The 12,122-nt window shown below is 41.4% G+C and overlaps 2 protein-coding genes across 2 annotated transcripts in view; both read right to left on the bottom strand.

Annotated features, from left to right (window-relative positions):
- The window catches only part of grip2b (glutamate receptor interacting protein 2b), a gene marked incomplete at both ends in the record, with an annotated part of 46,109 nt that extends 45,908 nt beyond the window's left edge, over positions 1–201 (bottom strand). Inside the window, one exon of the mRNA XM_084184937.1 lies at positions 66–201. Coding sequence (XP_084041063.1) covers positions 66–201 — 136 coding nt within the window. The remainder of the gene's footprint in view (positions 1–65) is intronic.
- A 2,656-nt stretch (positions 202–2,857) lies between these two features.
- On the bottom strand, positions 2,858–11,563 carry LOC311147268 (large ribosomal subunit protein eL32). Its single transcript, XM_084183940.1, has 4 exons — positions 11,491–11,563; positions 10,690–10,791; positions 10,290–10,471; positions 2,858–3,027 (listed from the first exon to the last, which is right to left on the bottom strand). Exons 2-4 carry the CDS (start codon positions 10,783–10,785, stop codon positions 2,898–2,900), a joined length of 408 nt encoding a protein of 135 aa, XP_084040066.1. The 5' UTR covers positions 10,786–10,791; positions 11,491–11,563; the 3' UTR covers positions 2,858–2,897.
- Between the last annotated feature and the right edge of the window lie 559 nt (positions 11,564–12,122).

Genomic DNA, 12,122 nt, shown 5'->3' with positions numbered 1-12,122 from the left:
AGAAAAATAAACAATGTGTGCTCTGCCATCACCAGTATTCATAAACATTGTTGCGTAAACATTACCTTTGGTCCTCCCTCTGATGACCCCGAGCCGACACCGGAGTGAAAAGGAGAACATCCTCCTCTTTCCTCCTCGCGCTCCTCCTTTCCTCATGGACTCTGTCTGAGAGGCCAGGGTGATAAGCGTTGGGTTGGCCATGCGTCCCTTTCCATATATCACTCTGCCTGACATATTCATTCTCTAGCCACTTAAAGTAAAAACACTATTCTCGCTTTCTCCTTTCGATCGCTCTCTGTTTACCTCACACTGTTTCTTCTAGCTCTGTCCTGCTGTCGCTTCACAATCCCCACCCTAACTGGAGGAGTTCCAACATTCTCAGGTGTGTCTGAATAAGCCTACAAATGGACACTGATGGAGAATAGGAAAAAAACAGATCCTAGGAAAGATCAAATATACAGTGAATATGCATATTCATAAACCTATGCATATTTATAAACCCATCAGTGTCCGTCTCTCTTGTAACACACACACAAAATGTGAAATTAAAACTACATGCAAACAAAAACATGACGCCATCCATTGCTATTCATTTCAGGTAGGATAATGTAAATATAATGCATGTTATATTGTTTGTGTTTTGCATCACTGGCAGAGAGTATTTTACATGAACAGATGGATGGGAGGTAAAGGCTGCAGAGATGGCAAAGCCTGCCAGAAGGCAATGGAAACTTTCACCCCAGGTGGCTGGCGGTAGACACTGGCTGTTTATTCATGCCCAAACATAGCATTTCAGAATTGCAGCGTGAATGTGCATGATTGACGAGGGCATCTAAACATGTTATTTTCTGTAAATTCCAACAAAATACTGTATGCGATTGTCTGCATTAAATTACTTTAATTTATGAGTCCCAACATACAATTGTCATAAGCAGACAAGAAATGAAAGTAATTTGTGTAGAAGAAAGCAAACTGCTTTGGTTTCATCTAATACATTCTGCATAATCCTCAAAACGAAGTAGTGTCTTAAATTACAATATATTTGCAAATGAATCAAGATGAATTTTGATTTGAAAGCATCTGGTTTTGGTCTCGTCAGATGAGCTTTAAACTCATGATGATCGAGTAGTTGTTTAATTTCCCAGACATATCTTTTTTTATGAAGTTCCTTCAAGATCTTCAAAGATCCTAAAGGGGATTCAACCACTCCGAGCCTCATAATAAATCCCTGTTGGGAGCATATCAGTTGGAAGTTGAAGACATCTTTCATACAAGTTTCCATTGCTTTCCTATCTAGATCCTATGTTGTCAGAACGGGGCTAAGGCGCAGCATGGATCACTACAGGGTGTTGGCAAGGATAATAATAATATCCCATTTAGCAGACGCTTTTATCCAAAGCGACTTACAGTCATGTGTGCATACATTTTTACGTATGGGTGGTCCTGGGGATCGAACCCACTACCCAGGCGTTACAAGCGCCATGCTCTACCAGCTGAGCTACAGAGGACCACCGGATGACAGCACATCCAGCTGAAGTGCCACAAGGCTGTTAGCACGACAATCACACTGATGCACTTGGGACAAGTATGGTGCTATCCCAAGTCACGACAGGCCTGATGGAAACAGCACATTCGTCGTAAACTTTCCAAATGTCAACAAAACACAATAGACAAGGCGGGATCTTTGTGTCTGTAAAATGAACTATGCGAGAAATGTCAGTGGAAAAGCTTTTATAGCCAAATATTGATATAACAACCATCACATAAGTAAACTTGGGAGTCACACGATGACATTACATTTACATTTTAGTCATTTAGCAGACGCTCTTATCCAGAGCGACTTACAGGAGCAATTAGGGTTAAGTGCCTTGCTCAAGGGCACATTTACGTCATTTAGTTTGCATGTAGTCCCCCCGACTACAACTTGGGAAAGCATGCAGTTTATTAGGCTACAGATGAAAAAAGTTATGAACATCATCGGTTTGGTGAAAGTGCAAGGTGATGAGCTTAATGCTCCTTCCCAATATGCTTGGCTGCCGTTTGACAAATTAAAATAATCTTGCTCTTTTGTCAATAATGTCATAACATAGGCTATAACCGCAGTTTCTGCGAGCTGTTCTCTAGAGTGCACGTGCCAAGAGAAGAGATGGCACATTCTCTATATAACGCAACATTTCTGACAAAACCATCAGTTGAAAATGCAATGGAAACCCACTTAACTAGTATTTGTTTTATTCGGTACATGGGAATTCAACCTCAAAAGTTATTTATGTGCACTACGGCATCACACAGACTTTTATCCGCAACAAGTCAATTTGATGGAAACGCAACCAGCATAAATATTGTAGAATATCACATTAAAATCTGTCACAAATTGGATGGAAACCTAGCTAGTGATATTGAAATATTCTAAATAACAAAATGTGGTCTTTCATTTTCAGATGCAACCCTGTCTGATCTATAGGACTGTCTAACAGGTAGGAATGAGTATGTTGGATTTTGTATGAAAAAAAGTTACTTCTTGAACAAAAACTTTGAGCTAACCCACAGATGTCTTTCATAACCCTTCTCACAAAGGTGCACTGGGAACTTCACACTTTCAATGGTTCTCAAATAAATCTCAGAACCATCTGAACCAGTCATGCTAAACCAGACCAATTCTCTAGCCTTTGCCCACGTGTGTACTCTCCACTTTAAAGGGTGGATTGGTGTCAGGAATATGGTGGAAACTCCCTCACCCATGCTTTCATCCATTGCTTCTATACAAATACAATCTGGGGAAAAGGGTAGAGAACTTGAACACAGCCTAGCTATAGCAAAGTCTTGGAACAGAAAAAGAAAAACAGTCAGGAGAACATACATTTAAACATCTGTTTTATTGAGAAATAATGGCTGGATCACTCGTTCTCCTCGCTGCGGAGTCTGGCGTTGGGATTGGTGATCTTTATGGCCAGCTGGGCTGCTCTCTCCACAATCAGCTTCCTGTTCTTGGAAGACACGTTGTGGGCGATCTCAGCAGCGTGAGTCCTACGGAGAAGGTGAGAGCAGGATAACTTGTCAACAAATAGTTACTAATATATTCGTCAAACACCTGTTTTTCAGTGGCAATTAACGAGACTATAACTGACTAAATAGACCTAGAAAAGAACTAACCGGCTCTGCTCTGGCACCGCCTCCGATTATACTCATCGCGCAGGCGCATCTCTTGCTTTCCGTGTAGCTAACCAGTCACCACCAGCCTTCTAGTTAGCTACCCCTCGCCTGGTTAAGAAACACAACCTGCTTTACGAAATTTTTAAAAAAATAGCAGCATTGAGTTTAATAGTAAAACAGTATAGGTATGTTTCTCTCCCTCGAGTATAGAACAGTCTACATTTGTAGTCTCGCTTAACCCGCCCACTTTCCCCTCTATATTTCATAGCCAGGTTCAGTAGCCAACGTAGCCAAGTCTGTCTTTTCATCAGAAAAAAACAGCTTGACTCTAGCCCTTACAGATCAAAACATATTACCCATAATACCTCCGCTATGTTTTTGTCTTTCTATCGTGCATTGGCAGGTCGCATTTAACATTCATAAAGCATATTGCAGGCCGTTCTAAAACTAGGCTACCTGCCGAACTGCCCGTTAACCATTTGTTTAGGCTACACCATGCTCTGTCATGTTACCTCATTGGCTAGCTATAGCTAACAACCTGGGGCAAGTTCAGCAGTACGCAATATTTTGGAACGTTCAGATCGAAATATGCTATGTAGACCAAAATGCCTCGCTGACATGTTGAATAAGGAATAACGTTGGCTCTAGTCATTTGAATTTCTATCTGCAACATTCTGCAACTGAATGTGGCCCTGGTAACATTACCAGCAACTTATATGCAAACATTTGGTGGCACAGAAAGGAAAACAATTTGACTCAATTCCTCTTGCCACTACACTATATCTGAATGGGTAAATAACTTTATAGAATAATTTGTAGACCGCAAATTGACCACAAGAATCCCAAACAGATATAATATTTGACTAAAACAATCATTTCAAACCTTGTTTACATTTGTATACGATCAATTAAATGTTTCTCATCCTCTGCATTGTTGGAAAAGGACCCGTAAGTAAGCATTTCACTGTTAGTATACACCTGTCGTCTACCAAGTATGTGACATAACATTTTATTTCACAGTGCATTCGGAAAGTATTTAGACCCCTTCCCCTTTTCCCTACGTTACAGCCTTATTCTAACCTTATAAATTCTACCTTATTTACATAAGTATTCAGGCCCTTTGCTAGGAGATTCAAAATTGAGCTCAGGTACATCCTGTTTCCATTGATCATCCTTGAGATGTTTCTACAACTTGGAGTCCACCTGCGGTAAATTCAATTGATTGGACATCATTTGGAAAGGCACACACCTGTCTATATAAGGTCCCACAGTTGACAGTGCATGTCAGAGCAAAATCCAAGAAATGAGGTCGAAGAAAATGTCTTTAGTGCTCCGAGACAGGATTGTGTGGAGACATGTGGGGAAGGGTACCAAAACATTTATGCAGAATTGAAGGTCCCCAAGAACATACTGGCCTCCATCATTCTTAAATGGAAGAAGTTTGGAACCACCAAGACTCTTCCAAGAGTTGGCCGCCCGGCCAAAATGAGCAATCAGGGAAGAAGGGCCCTGGTCAGGGAGGTGACCAAGAACCCGATGGTCACTCTGACAGTGCTCCAGAGTGCCTCTGTGGAGATGGGAGAACCCTCCAGAAGGACAACCATCTCTGCAGCACTCCACCAATCAGGCCTTTATGGTAGAGTGGCCAAACGGAAGCCACTCCTCAGTAAAAGGCACATGACAGCCCGCTTGGAGTTTGCCAAAAGGCACTAAAAGACTCTCAGAACAAAATTCTCTGGTCTGATTAAACCAAGATTGAACTCTTTGGCCTGAATGCCAAGCGTCACATCTAGAGGAAACCTGGCACCATCCCTACGGTGAAGAATGGAGGTGGCAGCATCATGCTGTGGGGATGTATTCAGCGGTAGAGACTGGGAGACTAGTCAGGATCGAGGGAAAGATGAACAGAGCAAAGTACTGAGAGATCCTTGATGAAAACCTGCTCCAGAGCGTTCAGAACCTCAGACTGGGGCGAAGGTTAATTTTCCAACAGGACAACGACCCTAAGCACACAGCCAAGACAACGCAGGAGTTGCTTCGGGACAAGTCTCAATGTCCTTGAGTAGCCAAGCCAGATCCCGGACTTGAACCCGACTGAACATCTCTGGAGAGAACTGAAAATAGCCGTGCAGTGACGCTCCCCATCAAACCTGACAGACCTTGAGCGGATCTGCAGAGAAGAATGGGAGAAACTCCCCAAATATAGGCATGTAGCGTCATACCCAAGAAGACTAGAGGCTGTAATCACTGCCAAAGGTGCTTCAACAAAGTACTGAGTAAAGGGTCTGAATACTTATGTAAATGAAATATTTCAGTTTTAATAAATGTGCAACAAATTCAAAAAACCTGTTTTTGCTTTGTCATTATGGGTTATTGTATGTAGATTGATGAGGGGGAAAAAACAATTTAATTCATTATAGAATAAGGCTGTAAAGTAACAAAATGTGGAAAAAGTCAAGGGGTCTGAATACTTTCCGAACGCACTGTACATCTCTTACACGTGGGAATGCTTGGGAACAGATTTCCAAAATAAAAAAAACAATCGCTTAGAGCTGGTTTTCTTATTTCCACAGTTTATGTCCAACAATGAATGAATGAATGTATATATAAAAAATTTGAAAAAACTATTGGGTGAGAAAACTTGGGGCGCCAAATAAAACCACCCACGGGCAGCCAGTTGGGGAACCATGCCATTTAGCATATGGTGAGACTCAGCATTATGTTGCCACAAGCAGCACTGCAGATATTTCTCTCACATAGTCCGACTGAGTATCTGCACATAAGTACAGGTGCACTTCACGCTGTTACATCGTGATAGCTATGGGACCATAACAGCAGATACTCACGCTTCAACCATCTTAGTTATGTAAATTGGCCCGATTATGCTTTTTATTTCACGCATCGCTGACTACCTTGCAGCGTTTTTTGTACCAATTAGGTTAAGATATGTATGGATAACATTTGGATTTTGAACCAAAAGGTTTCACGTCAGACAATCTATCCATTGATCTTTCATTTCTGGTATTCTATCTAGGCTATAATGAATGTATTAATCTACCCAACTTAATTATTTTCAAGGTACCTAGCCTAGATGTTTGCAGTACGAAAGGCTATGAAAATAATTAACCATCAACTCATAATAAATATTAGTTCATCATCATAGAAGAGCTGTGGCTCTGCCCACCGGCCAAGTGGAGCAGGGCATTGTGGGCGATCTCCAGCTAGAGAAGTAAAGTCAAGTGATAAGTTCCAGCTATTTCATGCTTTCTCTTTAGTTGGCATTCTTTGTTTTGGCCAAGGCCTGTGTGCGTCCGTCATAGGATGAGAGTACATATTTCATACTCTTCGTGTGTGTTTGTGTACGCACTCTGTGACGTTAATGTCATATTCCTTTCATATGCTAATTTTTTAACTTACCAAGCTTGCTAGCTTTGTTTTTTTCTTGCCATTACTTCAGACATTTAGCATTGGGTTTGTATAGCATAATGTCCACCAGTGCCTTGTTTATATGCCCTGTGGTTGTATACTACACAGATTATGTGGGTATTTTGTTGGCTATGAGCCTTGTGGATGTAGCTATACATTTTAAGTTCATTCTGTTGGGTGATAACTGTTCTCCTTGTGGTGCATGGCAGTGGCACCTCTGAACTTTATTAGTGAAGAAAGTCACGTTGTCATCTATACAATTAAGTTGTTACATGTATATTATTGTTTATAGCACATAGGATGTATTAGAAACGGTTATTTACTACTGTATTTATTTTCCAAACCACAACAGTTGGCTATTACAATCTATCAAAGCCTTAAAGTGCCTTAGCCCATAAAATGTGCTTTGCATTCCTGCTCTGTGTGAATCAGCATCATTAAACAAACTTAACTGGAATCCTCCCCATCTGTAATTTGTGCCCTTACAAGCACCTGTGAGAGCACACATTACGTGATAAGAAAACCCTAAGAATATACAGTCCACCAGGTGCTCCACTACAGTACCATTAATGCATAACTGAGTTTATTCACGTTACAGAGCCACAAGACATAACAGCATGAACACTGACTACAAACCTAAATTATTATAATGAGCAAAGCCAAATTTGCTACTGCCACTAGTGAAAGCAAGCATATGAACAATCCCTCTGTGCCTTGCTGCAAAATATCTTTGACATTTGCATCATTAGTGCAATGTCTAATGACAGATTCAAACATTAAGGTACTAAATGGAAGCTGTTTGAAAATGTATTCTCTCATGAATGTAAAGACATTCACTCCTGTTTGGAACATTCTGAACATTTTCAACTTAAAGGTTTGACAATTAGTTGAATAAGGGTTGTGTTCAGTAGGTACACACAGCAAACCATTTTGCAATGGAGAACATATGATCAACTTGGTTGCACCTCCCTGTTTCAAATGGTTCTCCTAGGTGTATTAGTACAGGTATAGAACTGTGGGTCCCCAGGACTAGAAAATCTAAGCAATCTACTTGACTCATGAAGGTAGGCACAGTGCATCCTTGATGATCCTTCCATCATAAGGTGGGTAGAGGTGATTTATAGATGTAATTTCTGTAGTACCTTACTACGGACCCTTGTGTACGTGCAAGATTCAAGCGCTCCTCTTCAACTATGCTCTCTCCTCTATATACAAACCCTGTAGTGTTGCATGTATGCCCTGTTTGGGGCCACTTGTTTGGGGTCGTTTTTTTTTTTGGGGGGGGGCTGTTATTTTCAACATTATTCACTAGGTTTGCTGCAGGTAGAAAATCCTAGGAAATGTTCTTAAATTGACACAAGCTGTCTCCAATCAATCAATGTCTGGTTGTGTCAATGTTTGGTGGGGGGGATAGGCGTAACGGTTAAGGTGTTGGCTTGAACTGCCCCTAATTGACCTATTTTCAGACCTGCCAACCCTGAATTTTGTTTGTGAGTATCACTTCAGCGCAGCGGCAGCACTACCGGCCCACGCAGGGCTCTATGCAGACTTTTTTTCTTCTTCTTTTTTTCAAGGAGCATGTGTGCCCCCAAGTAAGGAGTACAATGAACATTTTATAAAGCTAGAATCCTTAAAGCTGCAATACGTACTTTTGGCCGACCGGACAGAATTCACATAGAAATGTGAGTTATAGATCTGTCATTCTCATTGAAAGCAAGTCTAAGAAGCGGTAGATCTGTTCTATGTGCGCTATTTCAATTCTTCCCGCGCTTAAGTTTCGTATTTGCATCTTTTACTTCCGGTTTTGTACACCAGCTCCAAACAGCGGTTTAGATGGTACAATGATTCTCTATACTCTACTTGCTTGTTTTGACACAAACTGAAACTAGGCGAACTATTACAATTTTAGCAACCAGGAAATGGCGGAGCGATTACTGCATAGTGCATCTTAAATTTTTCTAGGCGCACTGGTGCTCCTAAATTAAAATTTCAGGTCGCACAGCAAAGTTTTTAGGCGCATATGCAAGTAAAATGGTCGCAATGTGGAGCCCTACAGCGGACCCCACACTGCTCAAATCATAGGCAAATGATTTACAAATCAGGGCTCTCCCTAGGATTCTCTGACAAGGTGATGCTGATGTAGGCTGGGTAGGGGGGTGTCAGTCAACTTCCCCCCCAGGAAGTCAGAGCATTTTTGCACTAGCACTACACAGCTGATTCAAATAACCAACTAATCATCAAGCTTTGATTATTTGAGTCAGCTGTGTAGTGCTATGGCAAAAACCAAAATGTGCAAGGGGCCGCTGGACAGTTCGAGAAACCCTGGTCTACCTTACAGTAGGCTATTTGGAATAAGAAACAACTGAACTAGGCCTATATGAGCTTGTTTCAGATCTCCATTCCCGACCTAATCCATCAACTTAGTCTTGACTACTGGGCTACCATTCATTGTCATTGGTAAAGCGGCTATTATCACATCATTAGAAGCCTACTGTTGACATACATCTATATCAAGAGGAAAGATCAATAAATGATTAATAAACATAGGCCTACTAATCTTTAACAGTCTAACGTAACTTTCTGTGAAGGACGGTTTTATCGGAACAGCTAGTCTGTTTCCATCCACGCAGTGAACTACGTTTCCTTGCTTGTCAATGCGCATGTGCACACTACCATTGAGGACAAGGAAGTGTTCTCACTTAGTTGACTAAACAACGCTGTAGCTAACTACAAAATAGTGGTTATGTATTTGGCAAACAGTTTGTTCTCAATTTTCCCTAACCTTTTTCCTCACATCAGTGACATCAACTGACAAAGTGGAGAGCAGCCATCCAGCTCAAGGGAGGAAAATGGTACCAGAGACAGAAGAGGAAGAAACCCCACTAGCTGCTTTTTTCTGGTTCAATTGAAGTCAATTAACTAAGTAGACCAGACCCAGCTGCTATCGCATTGGTGTCTATGGGAGACCCACCCTCTTAAGTAGACAGGTACTGCCAATTTTTTACCCAATGGTAAACGACCGGAGAACTATCTTCATTTATCCACCAACTTTGATAGTACTACAACTACATGGGGAGAGCTAGAGATGTTTTCCTCCTCGACCAAGTCCTCTGATTGCCTCAGCTATAACAGACGGTTGAGTCAAAAACCACAATGTGCCAACTAGAAGCCTATTTTTGCTTTTTTAGGGTAGTTTTTCGTACTAGTGTACTTGGACTTCAAATTGAGTGCATGGTACGTAAAATTCATGCAGGCTGGCAGGTCTGCATTTTTAGATACAACTATCCGTTGGATTGGTTCAGCTTGAGCAAAGTGAAGGGGGGAAGAAATCTACAAATAGTATTCCCTGCCAAATAATAGGCTTTGTGCAATTAAGAGTCAGAGCTACGCCTCCCCTGGCTTAGGTGATCCCCCCACCAAACACTCACAAACAACTAGACATTGATTGATTGAAGACAGCCTGTGTCCATTAAACATTTCCTAGGATGTTTTACCTGCAGCAAACCTAGTGGATAATGCTGGAAATTCTGGTTAATGAAAAACCCCACAAAAAAACTGGCCCTACCCATGTTGTATGTAGTACCTTCAGAAAGAAGACCAGGATAACTTTGTTTTACATCATATATTATTGCGTATCTAATGATACTTGTTTGAATAAACAAGCCAAATAGACCCAAGAGGAATAATACAGGGCACCCAACAAAACGTACTTGTTGCTCATCATGAGGACCTCGAGCTCCTTGATGTTGTGCACCAGGAACTTCCTGAAGCCAGAGGGCAGCATGTGCTTGGTCTTCTTATTGCTACCATACCCGATGTTGGGCATCAGCATCTGGCCCTTAAACCGCCTGCGGACTCTGTTGTCAATACCCCTGGGCTTACGCCAGCTTTTCTGGAGGGGGGCAAACGAAGAGATGTTACTTACTAAAGCAGTTATGATCAACGTTACTTTCAACTACTATGCTCGAGGGATATCAATGTCCTTTGCCTCTCTGCATGTGTAACGTGTGAAAAGCGTAGCTCGCTCTACAAATTACACAACATGCACCCATATATTAATAAATGGGGCTCTATCATCTTTGATGTTATGCGTGTAGCAAATGCTCTCACCGTGACCTTGACATATCTGTCAGACTGATGGCGAATGAACTTCTTAACCCTCTTCTTGACAATCTTCGGCTTGGTAAGAGGTCGGAGGGCTGCCATGGTGACCTGACCAGAAAGAGAGTAAAATGTAATTTGTTAACATGAAACACTGCCAACAACTACAACTGGCAACAACAAAAAAACACCATCAACAATAATTGCATATCAAATTAGTGGTTGTGGGATGTTAGTCACAGTTACATGACTAGTAACTAAAAGCCAACAACTCGCATTATTAGAAAGCTAGCTAGCAGTAGGTGGCTCATGCATCCCCTTTAACACAATAGCAAACTACAGGTACTTAACTTTAGTCAGACAGCTCGACACTACCTTTACAATTGGGACAAGTCAATCGCATTGAAGTAATAAACATTGTTCGCTGGCTGCGTTGTGCTAGTCTGGTAATTGGCAAAGTTGCTAACTAGCAGTGATGTGAATTCCAGGGTGATCCTAAAACCTTACCGTCGGTCATAAAAACCATACTAAATTAAAGCGTGATTTATATTTTATAGAACAAACACGTGTCGGCCACACTGTAGAGAGACATAGCTACAGTAGCTAGCCAGTTATAATATTAGGAAGGCTAGCTAGCCCCTGGGAATGCAAGCCGGTCGAAACCATGGCATTTGAGGGCTTAAAAATGTGCAGTGTCTATACTATTCGATAACTTCTGAATGTTGAATTTGCGTGGGTGATTATTGATGTCAACATTATTTTTATTATGTCTTCTAAACCAGTAGATGGACATAGATATTGATAACTCACCGGCCTGTGTAATTTTAGGAAGGAGTCGACTACGGCGGAAGGGAAGAAAAGGGCTTCCGTAAGGACCGCAAGGTGTTATGGGTAGTGTATTGAATGAGAGAACTGGAAGTAGAGTAGCTAGTCTCGGTACTATTTATGCCAAATTTAAGACATCTCCCTCAAAATGACTCTTTGTGAGCTAATGGCAACAAATGTGGTTGTCGAGATCACGAGATAAACTCTATAAATAGGAGTGGACGTATTGATGACAGAGTGACAGTATGGCTAAAGCGGCAGAACCCACGCTGGATCAGCGGATCCGTTTTTATTTTGATAAGGGATTAACAATATAATAATATGCCATTTAGCAGACGCTTTTATCCAAAGCGACTTACAGTCATGTGTGCATACATTTTTAGGTATGGGTGGTCCCGGGGATCGAACCCACTACCCTGGCGTTACAAGCGCCATGCTCTACCAATTGAGCTACAGAGGATTAACCCAGGCAGAAATTGCATTATGTCTGTCAGTTATAGATGGCTTCGAGTTTTGCCATCAATACAATCCATTTTTAAAGATATGTAAAAGTGTGGTTGTACAACTATTTTAAATGGATTGAATGTGGAATGTTCAGGGTAAGAAAAGTTAACATT

Source organism: Coregonus lavaretus (genome assembly GCF_964263955.1).
Source record: "Coregonus lavaretus genome assembly, chromosome: 20".
NCBI classification, from domain to species: Eukaryota; Metazoa; Chordata; class Actinopteri; order Salmoniformes; family Salmonidae; genus Coregonus; species Coregonus lavaretus.
This window is presented reverse-complemented; position numbering and strand designations above follow the sequence as displayed.